We start from the raw sequence: 16,870 nt of genomic DNA, 5'->3' as shown, positions 1-16,870 counted from the left end.
ATCACACTCTCTGACAGCTCTGTAGCTGCAGTCTCAGAACACAAAGCAGCTCAGAGTCTAAGATCTCAAACCACCGGTCTGGGAAGCCAGCAGTGGCTAACCAGGGTAAATATGAAGAAAACTACATCAAGTCACATCATAATCAAATTGCTGAGACCCAGTGATAACGAGGAAAAATCTGAACCACAGCAGAAGAAAGCAGCTTTGCACATTGCAGAGCCACGATAGGAATGATGGCCGACTTCCCGTCAAAAGCAGTGCTGGCTCGAAGACAATAAAGGGGCAGCTCTAATGCCCTCAAGCAATATGTACCCAGAGTCTGGCTTTTCCAAGTGGTCCTTAGACAATGACGGTAAAATAAAGACATTCCAGACAGTCAGAAAGTGAAAGAGTTTGGACCACCAAACCACAGCAAACAAGTGTTGAAGGCTGGGGAGGGAAAACTCCAGGTAGAACCCAGCTCTCCACAGAGAAGCCCCCCCCCAGCTACTGCCATGGTTGTCACCTGCATAGAATGAAAAAACTAAAGGGAAGAGGGGAAGAGGGGAAGGCCTTGGGGCAGGGCAAACCTGAGCCAGCCCACCACCTGTCTGCAGCGGCCTGCCATAAGCACAGTCCTTAGGGTGATGGTTTGCGTTAATGATGAGGACTAATCTAAATGGTAGTTCAGTAAATTATCTCTCCATCCTTTCTTACTACGTCCCCTCAAAAGACAGCCAAATGTATTCCATTTTTATATGTTGAATTTTGTGCAAAAAAGGCAAAGCTTAAAAAAAAAGGTAAAGCATATTTTGTGTTCTGGAATATCTATATTTTTAGTTTTGCCACAAAGCTTGGAATGTCTGCTCTCTGGCTTTTTATAGAAAATCTTGTCTCAAAAGATGAAAGTAAAAGCACAAAGAGACCCTTCCATCTATCAGTAAGTGCCCCTAACTTGCAGCAGCTCCCTGGGATGCGTCTGAACTGTTATAGAGCCCTCGGTTTGTTGGACTTCAGCTTGTGATGACAAGCACAGACAAACGCTCCATTCTGGAAGTGAGTGGCGGGGCTGCATGGGCATGCCAACAAAGGTTGTGTCCCCCTTTGCCACACTGTGCCTTCCTCTGGGAGTCTAGCCCTAGCCCTGACACAATCTAGAGCAGTGGTTCTCAGCTTGTGAGTCGTGACCCCTTTGGCAACACACAATTCATAACAGTTACAAAATTACAGTTATGAAGTAGTAGCAAAAATAGCTTTATGGTTGAGGATCACAACATGAGGAACTGTATTAAGGGTCCCCATGTTAGAAAGTTTGACAACCACTGGGTCAGAGAGTTGTTTTGTAACAAATTTCAACCATGCTTGGTTTTCTGGATTTCCCTCTGGATCTCATTAAGTACAGAAAGTTAGAATGGAGGAGAGTCACTGGTTAAATAGTAAAGGCGTGGAGATGGGGTGGCTGCCAAGAGTCGATTACAGAATAAAGGCTTCTGTGTAGGTGGAGGAGGCCCAGAGTGGTGGCTCAACCCCAGTGCCTGCACTGGGAAGGTGGAGACGGGAGGGATGGGGATTCAGTGCCACTTTTGACTACGTAGTGAATAGGAGGCTAGACTGAGCTACATGAGACCTGTCTCAAAAATCCACGGGAGAGATAATAAGCACAGAAGTATGGGACAGTTGTGTGGCAAAGCATAGAGCCTTGTACAGTTTGAAGGAAATCATGATATTCAGTACTTCTGCATATGAACATGATGAAAATAGTCATTTCTGCACTGGGGGGATGGCTCTCAGTGTATAAGAATGTTTGCTGTGCAGCCAAAATGAGCTTAAGTTCAAATCCCCAGCCTAAAAATAAAACCTCTATGACTGCATGTGCACCTGAACCAGCACTGTGGGAGCAGGGCCAGGAGGGCCTGTGGGGCGTGCTGGCATCCAGCCTTGCTCTAGATTCATTCAGAGACTCTGTTTCAAGGGACTAGACAGGGAGTGAACAAGCAGGGGTTGGGGGCCATTCGTAATGGGAGTTTTTCTGTGTTTCAACAGCTGCTCCCAAATAACCACAGAGAGAGGCTTGATAGTAATTATAAATGCTCAGCCAATAGCTTAGGCTTGTTGCTAACTAGCTCTTACAACTTAAATTAACCCATATTTCATATCTAAGTTTTGCCACGTGGCTCATGGCATTACCTCATTTTGTAGACGCTCTGCTTCCTCTGCATCTCACTTGAGCCGTCTCTGACTCCACCCTCCTTCCCAGCGTTCTCTCTGCCCCAAAAAATCCTTCCTAGCCATTGGCCAATCAGTTTTTTATTAACAGTGAGAGCAATACATATTTACAGTATACAAAGATTGTTCCTCAGGATCTCCCCCTTTTGTCTAATTAAACACAGTAAAATTACATATAACAAAACAAACCAGTTGAGGACACCTGGCCTCCACATCAAGCATAGACAGGTGTGCACGCATGCATGTGCACAGACACATGCTTTTTAGGTAGTTTCCTTTCCTCTTACTGGAGGAAAAGTGCACAGTGTGGGATTTTAATGCTTAAAATAGAACTCCATACCAGAGAGGTTTGGTGTTGGCATTTAGCCTCCCACAGAGCCCAAGTGAACTCTGACTTGCCACAAAATCAGGGCCCTCAAAGAAGGAAATTTCCAGAGACTGAACATGTTTCTTGCTTCTATATGTCTCTAGAAGCTAAAAAAAATAAATAAATAAGTTCAAGCAATGCTCGGTTATTGAGCTGTCCTGTAGTACAGTAGTGTCCTAGTATTTACTGAAAGAGTATAGACACCAGGAGACTCAAAGGCCTAATAAACCATTGTTTATTTGTTATATTGTTTCTTTTTGTGTTACTAGGGATTAAAACCCAGAGCTTTGTGCTCTATAGGCAAGTGCTCCACCATTGAGCTGCATACCCCAACCATGATTCTTAGTTCACTTCGTGAAGTTCAGGGAGACAGTCACTGCACCTGGGAGTGTAGCACTTGTCAACTCAAACACCATTTTTACTTGAAAACAACTGACAAAGTAAGTCACAAAACTTGAGCCTTTGACTGCCATTTTCTTAAAAGCCAAGTGAACTTGCTAGTTCAGGTAGAAAGAAGTGACTGCATTGTATCCTATAGGGTCATGAGAGCCTGATTGCCTCAGAACAAAAGTATAGCTTGAAAACTTGTATCTGTTTCTGAGAGCTTGGCTTCTCATTGCTTCCAGATTTTCCTAATGCAATCAGTGGTGATGAAACATGACTTCTGTAGTACTGCATAAAGACGTGTTTCAGCATTGGGAGTATTTCCCAAACTGTTGTGTGAGGCTACAAACCCAGGCAAGTGGACATGCACCCAGAGGACTCTATGTCAGCATACCCCAGGGGACCTGTACACCCAGGCGTACTGCTGACCTGTACACAGCAGCCAGGATGCCCATTGTAGAGGAACCCATACAGAAAATGCAGAAAATACTCAGTAGGACTCTCTGGAGCTATAAAGAATGGAATTATGACATTCATAGGAAAAGGGATAGAAATAGTAACTATTAGGTTAAGCAAAATAAGCCAGATTCAGACAGACAGACATTTCATGTGTTTTCTCTCGTATTTTAATTCTAGATTTATTTTCTATATGTACATATACATATGTAAGAATGTGACTGTAGATCCTGAAACTAGAAAGGAAGCCTTGAGAGGTGATGGCCTCTTAAGGGAGGAATAGATGGAAATTCCGAGTGTGTTGACATGGCATGTAGACAGAAAGAGGGTTGGGGGCGGAGATGAGCAGGAGCAGGTGGGCAGTGGGGGCATGGGAGAGTCAACCAAAGCAAAGTGTGTGTGCAGATTCCACAATTCAACCCATCACTTTTAGCCAGTTTAAAAACTGATAGTGTATGCAGATTCCACAATGAAACCCATCACTTTTAGCCAGTTTAAAAACTGATAAAGTTTTTTTCTTTGTTTCATTTTGTTTTTGTTGCTGTTTTTAAGACAAGAAGGAAGATTATTCAACATGTAAGACCAACCAAGAGGGGTTTTGTTGTTTTCGTTGGTTCATTGATTGACTGGTTTGAAACGGAGTCTTACTATGTAGCCCTGGCTGTTAGACATGTACACCACTGCGTCTGGCCTCCAGCCGGTGGATTTTAATGTAACAGTACAAAAAAACCTACTAGTGGGAGTTTATGTTCTGTATTACAGCTAAGCTAAAACATACACACACACACAAACACACTACACTACACTACACTACACTTACCAGGGTTGATGTGAGCATGAGTGAACTATGCTGTATAGGTTGAACACACTGTAGAGTACCCTCCTGTCATTCATGAGGCCTTGGTTCAATATGAAGCACATTGTATACTCAAGTGACAGTGGCCTAATGTAGCCCAATATAATAAAGGTAAACTAATGTTTTTAAAACCTGCTTACAGGCGGGTGTTGGTGGCACACTTAGTAGGCAGAGGCAGGCGGATGTCTGTGAGTTCGAGGCCAGCCTGGTCTACACAGAGAGTTCCAGGACAGCCTCCAAAGAGAAACCCTATCTCAAAAACCAAACCAAACCAAACAAACAAACAAAAAACCTGATTACTAAACTTTTGGGGTGATATAAGGCTTTTTCAATAAAAGTATTTATGTTAATTTGTGAGCTTATTATATTTTTAATGAATAAATTTGTTTTAAATTTCTCAGTTTTAGCTTCTAGCATAATAAAAATTAATAGCTATGATCCATATAAGATAAAACTCTAGGTTCCTTAGTAATGTTTAAAAGTGTAAAGGAACCCAAGACCAAGAAATCTGAAAATTAGAATGTAGGGTCTTGAAAACTGTCTTCGAATGGTTAGAGCTGAAAGCTGGCGGCCAGGGAACAAAGGATGGGGCCCCAGGGAGGGGACAGAGGTCCACACCTGCTGCTGCTGCTGCTGCTGTCTGGATGGATTTGAGATGTAGCCTTGCTCTGTAGCCCAGGCTGACCTCAGACTCCACACAGTTCTCCTGCCTTGCCTCCTGAAGTGTGCCAAAAGGATGGTCCTGCAGGTAGATGGTTGGCAGGTAGGTCACAGGGAGGACATAGTCGGGACCTGGGTGAGGATATGGCTACAAGCCAGGGAGGGCTGGACATGTGAGAATTGGCTGGGGATGAGTCCTAGACTTGGTGTGCAGTGACATCTCCTGCTGTACCAGAAGGGCTTTCACTTGAAGGAATGAGTGTATCACCACTGCCTGACTCAATGGCTGTGGCTAGCTTTGCATTCTGATCTCCAATGGCTTTATTAAGTTATAAATAATATATTCACCACAGATACCTCAAGAAGGATCTCAACCAGGCACCCCTGCTCCATCATCAAAGTGGGAATGAGAGTTCTTATAGGATCCATCCAAAGCTAAGTAGGTCAGATGCAGCCCATGTATCAGAGGGCAGAGGTCATTGTGCTCTGGTTCCTCTCTCATTGTAGCATGCTCAGCTGGCAGCTCAGTCTGAGACCAGGGAACTACCAGAGCTACAGAAAGGTAAAGCCAGAAAGCAAGCATTTGGAATACACTTTAATCTCAGCGCTCAGGACATAGAGGCAGGAGGATCAGGAAGGAGTTCGTGGCTGTCTTCAACTACATAGCAAGTTTGAGGCTAGCCTAGGCTGCATGAAACCCTGCCTCAAACCAAAATAAATAGAGGCAGTGCTGTTCCAGAAGAAGGGGTGCTGCTGCCCATCTCTCCTAAGAAGCCCAGTGAGGTTTCCCATGCCCTTCTAGACAAGAGGGATTAGAGGAGTCTGCAGAGTACTTCTGTCTGTTCTGCCATAAAGAGACAGACTCCAACAGCCACCTCTATGGCTCTGTTCTTTCCTAAGTAGACAGGTGCCAGCAGAGCCAGAGTGAAGCGTAGTTCTTATCGCTTGTCGGGGTAACATGCAGCCATTGAAAGAGAGGTAGCAAAGCGTTAAGAAAACAGAACTGGGCAGTGGGGACGCACGCCTGCAATCCCAGCACTCGGGAAGCAGAGGCAGCCATTGAAAGAGAGGTAGCAAAGCGTTAAGAAAACAGAGCTGGGCAGTGGGGGCGCACGCCTGCAATCCCAGCACTCGGGAAGCAGAGGCAGGTGGATCTCTCTGAGTTGTTCCAGGACAGCCAGAGATACACAGAGAAACTCTGTCTCAAACAAAACAAAAACTCAAAGTTCAGTGAGTTATGTGAAGCCATGAGGAGGGCTAGAAAAGCCCTCATGTGTCTTATTGTGCTGCATTGCTGGGTTAAGAGGTAAATGTGAAGGTTTTTTTCTTTGTCTTCTAAATTTTGAGGAATTTTAGTGGTTTTTATAATTCTTGTAATTGAAAAGGAATGAGATTCCAGCTTATTTTGGTGTTCTCGCCAAGTGTGGCACCAGGATTTTTAGGCAGAGGTGACTGTGGGTTGATACCAGGTATCTATCTCCTTGTTGGCAGAGACTCCTCCCACTCAGGAGCACTTCCCTTCACTGCAGGGTCTAAGTAGCTGTCCCATCCTGAGCCAGTGGCAGCCTTGTTAGTGAAAATAAAATACAGAAGACAGATTATAGCAGAAAGGCTCAAGTCTCTACTTCTGATATCTGTGTTGTAATTATCCTCTTACTGCTATATTCTATCTTCTCTGGTTCACTTTTAAAATATGTGAATGTAGAAACACATTTACATATGCAGAATTTCATTTCAGAAGCAAATGTGTAATCTCAGTGGCTCCTCTGAGCATGTGACCAGTGCCTGGATACCACATTTACCCCATTATGCTGCATTTTATTCCTATGGCGTGTAAAAGCAAGTTGGCTCAGAAAAAGCTCAATTAAAAACAAAACCTCCAAAATAATGAGCATGTTGCCCAGATGGCCGCTCTTTTGAGTTGTAAGAGTCACTCTCACTCAGCCCCTTCTCCATGTAGGAGGTCACAAGCTAGAACCGTGTCTCTGTGACAATGTGCTGAGACCACAGGTGGCAGGGACTGCAACCCATGTCTAACTTTGGTCTCAGGGTCTGATTCAGGGCCACCTGACTTCTGTAGAGTCTCAGGCCTCTGTCCTGTTTCATTTCCAAGTGGAATTTAACGCCTCAAATTAACCTGACCCCTAGATTACTGAGAACAGTTCTTCCTTAGCTGGCGGTTTTTACAGAGACAGTGCAGCTGTGGCTAACCCTTTTCTAGGAAAACTGGTGGTTTCCTTTGAGTTTTCAAGGGTGACCTGGTCCCTAAGGCTCATGCCTTATGGGCTGCCACTCTTGGTACCATTTCCTCCCTTGTTCAAGGTAGGCCTTGAGTTGCTATGGCAACAAAAGATGCAAGCGCAGACTTCTCAGTCCCGGCCCCTGACACCAGTGACTCCTTCCCAGTCACCTATGGTGAAAGTTTACCATGTAGCATAAATCACTTGTGTTTTATTGACAGATTCGTGTCAGTTAATGTGTCACACTTAGGATATACAGGTTTGGAACTAGATAGCACTGTCAAGTGTGAACTCTGTTTATTCTGATGTCCAGACTGCCCACCTTTGCCTTCTTTTAAGTTACCATCCATTCTGCCCTCTGCAGCTCAGTGGCACATGTACAGCCACCCCCAAGTACAGTTTACCTATGTGTGCCACTGCCCTGCTTTAGAGCCATTGGTGGCCCCTTCAGCTGTTTAATCCAGACCTTGCCAGTCCCTCTTGTCTGCCCCATAAACGTGTCTGCTCTGGCTCCCTTCGGGGCCACTTTGCCAGCCGTGTGTGCCTTCCTCACAGAAGGTCCCTCCCCGTAGCAGACACGTCACCTCACCTCTGTGTCTCCAAAGCCACGCTCTGTAGTTAGGACCCTCCTAGCACATGCCACACTTGATCCCTGTCCATGTCCCTGTCCCTTGCCCTTATGAGTCCTCTGGCAGAATCTGGGACAGTGAAGTCTGGAGACTGGAATGAGGGACCTCCGGTCAAACCTCTAGGGAGCAAATCACCCCTTGTCCTGTAGTCCAACATGGGCAAAAAATGACTGCTGTCCTTGGCCTGTGCTTGTACCCGAGGCTCTGGTCCACAGTTGCTTTCTGTGGCTACTCACCAGCCCTAGCTCAGATGCAGGGTTAGCTCGAGTCTGGGGTTGTTGGAGAGCACACAGTACCGTGTCAGGGCCCTCTCTGTTCCCCGCAGTGGGGTGACTGCTTTCACTGCCAAGGACAAGCATAAGCCCTTCCTCATTCCCACTGGAGCCACAGCGAGGAACAGGCAAGGGAAACATACTCTAAGAACAGCAGAGAGTGGTGTTGGGGTGCAGTGGCCGGATCCTCTGCCAGTTGAGGTCTGGCTAACAGTGACTTGTTTTTACACCTGTGCAGGTGAGCCCCAGGCTCCCCCTCTGTGAGCCCACAGTTGACAAGCCCCAAGTGTCAAGGCTTCTCTCCCAGACTCTCAGACCCGTGCACACTGCATACCACACGTGCTACGTAGATTTGACTGCTGAGACTACAGAACGTTGTTAATAATGCCTCAGCTCCTCAAGTGTGCGGCCCACATCCTGAGGGTTTGTCAGTGACAGGCGGAAGCAGGTGGTATAGACAGTGCTTGAGATCACTTATCACAGAGTGGTCAGTGAACCCGGAAGCTTCAGGTCTGCAGGCCTCCCTAAGACCTTCTGGTCCTTTCTAGCCCCAGGCCATGATGTCTGTGTCACGGCCAGGTGTCCACAGTAAAGCCTCCTGAGGGAATGTCTATTTGTCCTTCATAGCCCTGTGTCCTTCACAGATAACTCTGCTTGGTCACAGCATGGCCAACAAATGTCTCTGCATTGTTCTTCCTCAAGATGATGTCACCAAGCCTCCAGCATTGAAAGGGGAAAGAAAGCTGAGCACTCCCCTTTCAAAAACAAGAAATTTATATGTTCACAGAGTGATTCGTCTCCAGTTAAGAATTCTAACACTTTAGAACCACAATTTCAAATCAAGCTTAATTTGTCAAGTAACTGAAAGTGAGGGGTTTTTTTTAATTATTACCTATTTTTTCAACATAGGATTTATAGTCTCAATTAGTATCTTGTAATGATGTTTCCAGGATAAAATACCAGCAGCTCAACTTTTCTGGCCACAAATGTATAACATATATCAGTTTATTTTTGGAGATCTGAAAAATTAGCTACTGTAAATAAAGTCCCCAGAAGACTTCTCCGGGAAGGAGAGGAACTTACAGTAATGTGGGTGACAACTATTAATTAATAACATGACCAGCCGCTGCTTCAATTAAAAGTACAATGAATGAGGAGGTCTAGTAGGTGTGTGTGGCCTGGTAAAGCTGAGAGGAAGAGCCTTGGGGCTGGGGGGCTGGGAACGCAGGCCTCTGTGCCATGTGCCCAGCAGGACTGTGTCCTGGGTGAACCTTTGGTTACCACCATTGGAAAACAGCTTCAAGACAACTGAAGAAGGAGGGGCCTGGGCCTCACAGGTCCCAAGGCCAGCCACGTGTAGATCAACTGGGGAGGCTCCCCCAGGGCTGAGGCCAGGATCCCCAGGCTTCTCTTAGCCTGCCCTTTGAAGGTCACACTTAGATCTCTGGCTCCGTCTAGAATTGGGACTCTGTCTGGCCTGTGTGTGCCCTCAAGTTCAGACAGGATTATAGACTGCTGCAGGCAGGCAAAACAAGAAACGGGGGCAGGGGATGCAGGACGGGCATCCACCAGGAGAACTCTCCTATGCAGGTCATGGTGAGGGTGTCTCAGCAGGGAAGAGCCCATACACATCTGCAGGAGCAGGCGAGAGGGCAGCATAGGCCGGACATGGGGTGGCGTGAGGCAGGACTGAGCAGCAGCCAAAGCGAGGTCGTTAACTAAAGGGATTGGAAAGCGGTTGGTGGCACTGTAAGGTACTGCTGTGCTGTTGTCCGCAGAACAGCACTCACCGTCCTGCGTGGCCTTCAGGAGCCGTGTCCATGCCGGGCCAGCAGAGCTGTGGACATGTTATTCATTAATAATACGTCACCCACGTTACTGTGGCTGACTGCTGCTTCTGCTCTGCTAGCTTAGTTCACTTTAAGCACAGTTGCTTCTCTTGTAGTATTCACTTGGGGTGAATAGGCCGCCTGCCTTCAAGACCCCAGGGCTTTGGTACTGACCCTGTAGAAGCAGTGTGTTCGGAAGGCCCTCCTGAGGTACGCTCCTGGGCCCTGAGTCCTCACTGTCTGCCTAGGTCCAGCCTGTGATGAGAAGCCCAGGCATCCTGGGGAACATTGCCATCCAGCCTCCACCTGCTCTTGCCTCATATCTGGGTCAGGGAGGACACACGGGACACCAAGCCTCCATGGGGACTCACCAGGACCCTCTCCTCTCTCCAGGTCACGCGGTATTTAAGCTCACCTATCTGAGTGGTCATGACTATAAGCACCTATACTTCGAGTCCGATGCAGCCACAGTCAGTGAAATCGTGCTCAAGGTGAGTCCAGTGTGGCCTTTGACCCAGGGGTGGGAGGGTGGGGTTCTACCCTGGCTAGTCTCAGACCAGGGCCACACCAGCCTTGGGCAGTGGCTCAACCCCTGCCTGAGCCAACGCAAGACTCTTGAGCCTCCTTCCAGTCCCCAAAGGCCTAGTTCTTCCTTGTGCGTTTTACCTTTCACGCACCATTATTGTCCCGACCACCGGCAGGAGCCCCTGGAGGCTCAGGAAGAGACAATAGCTTTGAATCACTGAAGGTGATTCCCCCAACTGTTCAAAGCATGCCAACTGGAGCTAGCCTTGTATGAAGCTCAGCTCGCTCACCAGGTGCCTTCTGTGCCAAGCTAGCGTCCCAGCTGCCTCAGCCATGGCTACTCTGTCCCTGGAGAGCTCTGCCTCATCAGGAAAGACAGAGCAGAGCAGAAGGTGCGCCGTGGTGCTGACGGACACACAGGTTCTTCGTGGGTGTGGAGAGAGGGAGCTGCTAATGTGCCACTGGGGAAACAGGCAGATCCCCAGCCGCCTGGGAGGGAGGGGGCCAGGCAGCAGGCTGGGTTGCCAAGAGGCTATACCCACCTCATGGCTTTTGTTGGTTCAGGAGCTCTAGGGCAGGACCTGGGGTTGGCCCACTTCTTTGAAGCACCAGATGCCATGCAGGCTACTGGTCTCTGTGACCAATCCGACCAGAACTCCTCCAAACCAGCACCCTTTCCCAAGGCAAACCCTGCACTGGCTAACAAGAGGAAGAAATGGAGCTGAGGAACAAGAAAGACGGCTCCCTACCCTGGGCTGGATAACCCTGACAGGTCATCTTGTACCTCTAGGCTTCGACTTCCCTGCTTGTAACGTGGCAATTAAGGTAGTCCCATTGCCCCCACCTGCAAGGAGCTGCTCGGGTATAAAGTAAACAGATGAGATCCATGGCCCCTCTGGGTCATTCTCAAATGAGAGAAGTAGTGACAGGAGCTGAGCTACCTTGGACACTCCCATTGAACCCTACAAGTCTGAGGTGGGCACAGGAAGGTTTTCCCCTTGCCTGTGTGGACACAGTGCCTGAAGGAAAGGGAGTTTAGGGTCGACTCTGGTAAGGTGACAGAACCAGAAACTGACAGTACATGTGGCGATTCTGAAGTGTGTGCTGCCGTCCCCAAGATGCCCTGGCTTTACAGGAGCACCACACCACAGCTCAGAGCCCCGTGACCACCCAGGAGATCCAAAGTAAAGCCTCTGGGAGGACAGGTGAGGAGGAGACACAGTGGCCCGGGCAGATGGGGAAGTCCACAGGCCACACTGACCAGGGGACAGGGGAGGACAGCGCCCACTCTGGACTGCTGACTCCAGCAAGCCAAGAGTGACTTGACAGGGCATCACAAGACCATCCAAGGAGCTTGTGCCAGGTGTTCGGAGAGTGGGTAAAAAAATATCCCAGTCCCCCACTTCATCAGGGCCTTGGCTTATTTTATAGCCAGCACTAAAATATTCAAGTCTTGAGAAGGGTTCTAGTAAAATTATAATCCTGTATTTGACATCAGAATAATTTTCACAACAGCAATTGATGACAGAAACACAGGTTTATGACTTCAGTATGAGACTGGAAATCAAGTACAGAGAAATCATTTTACAGGACAGAGTGCTCCCCCAAAGCTTGCTGCACAGCCCGCCAGGCCTGCCTGCTCCCCTGAAATGTCTGTGTGTGTCTCAGGATGTTTGTAAAAATCTCACACCATTGAGGACTGCATCCCAGAACCAGACTGGGCCACAGCTGACCATCACAGTCCTGAGCAAAGGCGCTCACACAGGGTTAGACTCCAGCTTTCACACCTTCCCGTCATGTCATATCCAGGGCTCTGAGCCGGTGTCAGAGCTCAGCTACTAAGGCCCTGGCCGCCTGCAGGATTGACAGGAATACTAAACCAGAGCCCCAGGGTCTATCTCAGACTCAAGTAACATGTCAAGCCCTTAAAATGACAGTTTAGGTCAAAAGTAAAAGCCAAAGGCTAATGCCAGCATAGCTACCTCAGACAGAGGCTTTCTATAGGACAATGAAGGAAGCCCTGAGGAGAGGCTGAGTAGCAGCTACATCTAGGGTGTCTCGTATTCTGTATCTCGCCTAACCCTCTCAACGTCCCTGCAGAGAACAGACACCATTGTCCCCATGTTGTAGATGAGGAGGTGGAGGCCCCAAGTCTCAGGGCATGGGCAGAGCCTTGCTGGAGGCCGTGCTGCTCAGGGCTGCCCTCTACCCACCCGATATGCTGGGGCACGCTGTGCTCAGTCCCTCGTTCTGCTTGCCTCGAGATGAATCTCTGAGGAACTGTTGGGCTCTTCACACCAGGTTCTTCTGTGATCGAGTGATGGAGGCTGTGACTTTATTGACCATGAAAACTCCCTATATTTTTATGCCTTAAGCTGTAAAGTGCATCGAAAGTAAAACACTCTATAGTGCATAAAATCGGGCACGTTTTAAGCCACAGCATATTAACCAGCTAATGGCAGACCAAAGGGCGTCTTTATCTTTTGATTATTACATTAATCTTGCATTAAAATTATCTGTGTGATTATCACAAAGCACTGAAGATAATAAATTCAGGAAATAGTTGGCTTGTTAAGGACCATTTTAAAATGCTTTTGTCAAATTAAATGTGCCAAAACTACACTGCAAACACTGGGTCAGCTGAGTACGAACGATAGAAGCCAGAGGCGGCATTTACTGAGCATGAGGACGCCTCCGCCATCCCCACACCTTGTCCACACCGTCCAGATCACCCTCCCCAGCCTGCATGCTGACTTAGGGCTCTCAGCTGCTGACCCCTGTGCTAGCCTGTGCTTTCCACTGCAGATGACCAGCACAAAAAGTTTGGAGGGGCATTGTTAGAGCCTCAGTCTGGGCAGCTGCCTTCTCCAGCCCAAGATTCAGCTTTCTAACCAGGACTTTGAGAAGTATGAGAGGGAAGCATTCTGTTCACAGAGAGCCAGGGCAGGGGACCGCCATGAAGGAAGCCGTGGCAAAAGGTGCGCAGGTGGTCTTGAGAGGACACATGCTCCAAGCTGACGTCTACCTGACCCCGGGGACCTCCACCCTCTGCAGGCCTCCTAGCCTCGCCCATGCCAGGCTGTCAGGAGGCTGAAGGGAAGCTTTGTTCTGACTTTTCGCCTACCGTGTTGTCATCGTTCAGATGTGGAGACCACGGGTGTCTAATGTGGAGTTGGAGGGGACGACCACCAACCCAGGGCTGTAGAGCTGGCTGAGCAGAGTTGGAGTAGGGAGCATTCTGGGAGGCAGCCCATAGCAAGGAACAGAAGCCCACTAGTCAAGACTGAGAAACCTGCACTTCTTCCTGTCTGTTGTAAAACAAGGGCTTCACCCCGACCTGCTAGGCTGCAGGGTTAGCAGCAGCTCACCCAGGGGCACCAGCCTAAAGCTGGTGTCCGTTCCACCGCGTGCTCTGGCCTGGGTGACAGCCAGTGCTGCCAAGTAACAGCCATGTCTTCTTGCTCTCTAGGTCAACTATATCCTGGAGTCACGAGCAAGCACTGCCCGGGCTGACTATTTTGCTCAAAAACAAAGAAAACTGAACAGACGGACAAGCTTCAGCTTCCAGAAGGAGAAGAAATCAGGACAGCAGTAACACTGGCTCCAGTCTGTTGCTGCAGCCCAGCTTGCCTGCAGGGCCAAGTGGTCCCAGAGTCCACCTTCACCCTGCAGTGCCTGGGCTCACAGGCATAGTGCTGCTGGGCTCTAGGGGAAGGTTTAGAGGTAGGGGGTGCCCTACTCTGGAGTCCGGGGACATTGCCATTGGACTGAAACCTGGCAATGAATTTAAGTAGCAATGCCCGAGCCAGACCACCTCCTGGAGAGCCACATGCTACTCAGCCGTGCTCACTGCCTGGCAGCCCCGCTAAGGGTGTACATAGTCATGCCAGACATCTCCTTGCAACTTGATCAAATTTCTTAAAGCAAACAAAGAACAAAAGTGTACATTTCTTTTTTTTTTCCTTTTAATAAACAGGTGTACTCTTTATCATAGTTGGTATGGTGGACCATTTTTGGGTGCGGAGGATTACTTACATTATCTTCTTTAAAATCTGTTCCTGTATTAAACAGGCAGATTGCAAAAGCTGTGGTTGGAGCTCTCAGAAGCAATGTTTAGGGCTTAGCCAGTAGTTAACTATGCCATGTGTTTAAATGAGCATAGGTTTGCTTTGAGAATAGCATCTTATGGAAGTTAGGAACGAGGACCGTGCATGCGTCCAAGCGAGGCTATCCTTTTCCCTTTCAAAGGCCTTCTCAACATCCCAGCACTTGTGACCTGAGGGACAGGTGCTGGTAGGACAGTGTGACAGTGTGTCTCCAGGCGGTACTGAGTTCCCAGCCAGAGTAGTTTTCTCCTCCCCTCATAGCAAGTATGAGATGGTCAACCTGAACCTGAGTCTGCCTCACTGGCGCTGCCTCCTGCCTCCTGCCCTCTACTGGTGCCTGCAGAGAGAGCATGTCGGGAAAAGGAAAGTAGAGGGGAGCCCCTGTCCTTGCACCCCAAGCCTTGGGCAGAAAGGGCAAGGTACCCAGTGCCCTGACGCCACGCCTCTGGTTCACCAGATGCCTGCAGACCTCACCGTGGTCCCTCCTGTGGCAGCATCCTTGCATACTGTCCTGGCCAGGACCAGGGACCTATGTGTAGAACATTTTTTAAATCGCTGTGTCTGAGCATCTCAGAGTAGGTGTGTCTCTTTGCAAAGGGTCATCTGGATGAATGCCTCATTCTGGTCTGTTCAGACAACAGGAACACCCTTTTCTAATGTCTTCCATTCCTGTCTCCCCAAAAAGATATATTATTTGTAGCTTGCTCTGTATTTGAATTTTTAGCAATTTTATATTTAGATATCTTTGAAATTTAAATGACTAATTTGGTCATTAAATCTTGTCACATATTCAATATTAAAATACTAAAATAAAAGTCATAAATACCCTCTTGTATATTGCTTTGAATTCCTAAAGTCCGAGTCCACACTGCTGAGATGGTGACCCCGCAGTGGGTCTCCTGGGGTGACACGCTGGCAGTCAATGTGCTCAACCATGCTAAACTGTACAAAGGCCACATCCACTCTTGCCTTGGCTCGAGGGACACTGGAATCTTGGGCTCTCCCTTCACAGCTGTTGGTATGTGACCCTCAGCTGGCTAGGGTCTCTGGGGCTCGAGTTCCTGGTGTCACCGAAGTCCAGATGCTGCATTAAGTGAACTGTGATCAGGGATCTTAACTCCTCAGGGTCATTGGGAGCCAGCCTTCCAGTCATTTCTATTTGCTGACCCTGGCCTTGATGGGAAAGTCTGGCCCAGCCCTGTCTCAAGGTAGTTCATTACTGTCCAGCCTGGTCTCTGTACCTCTGCCAGCACCTCTGGTACAGTGCTGACAGGCCCCATGCTGCCTGCTGTGGGAAATCCTGTTGTTCCGCCCCTTCCCCCAGGTCTGAGCTGGCAGCTGACATACACTTCTGAGTGAGTCTTCCTGGAGTCAAAGGCTGGGAGGTAGCCCCGCTGCCCATATCCCCACCCACTGCTTTTCGGGGGCTCCCCGTCTCCTCAGGTCCAGGGATGTAGCACATGGTGGGGGGACCGATGAAGTAATGCCTCCAGACCAGAATGCACTCCAGTCCTAGCTGCCTCCTGACTTTTGGATCTCTGGGGGAGCTACTTCTTTGAGCCTCAGTTTCCCCTTCTGTAAAATGGAGATGAAACTAGTTCCTTCCAAGGGTGCTTGTGAGGGTTAAGCATGTTTGGTAGCAAGAGTGACCAGGTCGCCAGACTGGTGGCGCATGCCCTTAATCCCAGCACTCAGGAGGCAGGTGGTTCCCTGGGAGTTCAAGGCTAGCCTAGTCTACAAAGAGAATTCTAGGCCAGCCAAGCTATACAGTGAGACCCTTTCTCAAAACAAAAGCAAAGAGGGAGATTGAGAGATGGCTCAGTAGAGTTAAACATCGATTGCCCTTCCAGAGGTCCCCAGGTTCAATTCCTGGCAACCACATGGTAACTCACAATGTCTGTAGCTCCAATTCCAGGGGATCTTGTGCCCTCTTCTGGCCTCCGTGGGCATCAGACACACGTGTGGTGCACAAACACCTTGCAGACAAAACACCATATCATATAAAGGGAAAACATTTGTAACCCACCCGTCCAGACCCCCCCCCAAGTCATGTCACACGCGAGAGCCGCATCCCGCATGGAACAGTAACTACCCTTGGAAATTTTGAGAACGTTTTTATTACGTTGTATTTTTGCTTTGTGGGTGGCACACAGGTGTGGAGGTCAGAGGACAAGTGTGGGACTTGGTTCTCTCCTTCCACCAGGTGAGTCCTGGGGATGAAACTCAGGCCGTCTGGCTTGGCGCAAAGGGCCATCTTGGTGACTGCATCTCACAGGCTGTGGGCTCTCAATCCTGTTTCATGAGTCAGGCCATCCCAGGCCAAGCCCTGCCACATTTACAG

The 16,870-nt window shown here is 48.6% G+C and overlaps 1 protein-coding gene across 8 annotated transcripts in view; it reads left to right on the top strand.

The window, feature by feature from the left end:
• The window catches only part of Mapkap1 (MAPK associated protein 1), a 218,349-nt gene extending 202,993 nt beyond the window's left edge, over positions 1 to 15,356 (top strand). For all 8 annotated transcript variants that reach the window (XM_040735547.1, XM_040735550.1, XM_040735549.1 and 5 more), the window contains 2 exons: positions 10,292 to 10,389; positions 13,893 to 15,356. In XM_040735547.1, coding sequence (XP_040591481.1) covers positions 10,292 to 10,389; positions 13,893 to 14,018 — 224 coding nt within the window. In that variant the 3' untranslated portion in view covers positions 14,019 to 15,356. The remainder of the gene's footprint in view (positions 1 to 10,291; positions 10,390 to 13,892) is intronic.
• Positions 15,357 to 16,870: the final 1,514 nt, after the last annotated feature.

This window comes from Mesocricetus auratus, unplaced genomic scaffold, assembly GCF_017639785.1.
Source record: "Mesocricetus auratus isolate SY011 unplaced genomic scaffold, BCM_Maur_2.0 Super-Scaffold_100047, whole genome shotgun sequence".
In the NCBI taxonomy this organism is placed as follows: domain Eukaryota; kingdom Metazoa; phylum Chordata; class Mammalia; order Rodentia; family Cricetidae; genus Mesocricetus; species Mesocricetus auratus.
Note: the sequence above shows the minus strand (reverse complement) of the source record. Positions and strands in the feature narration are given on the sequence as shown.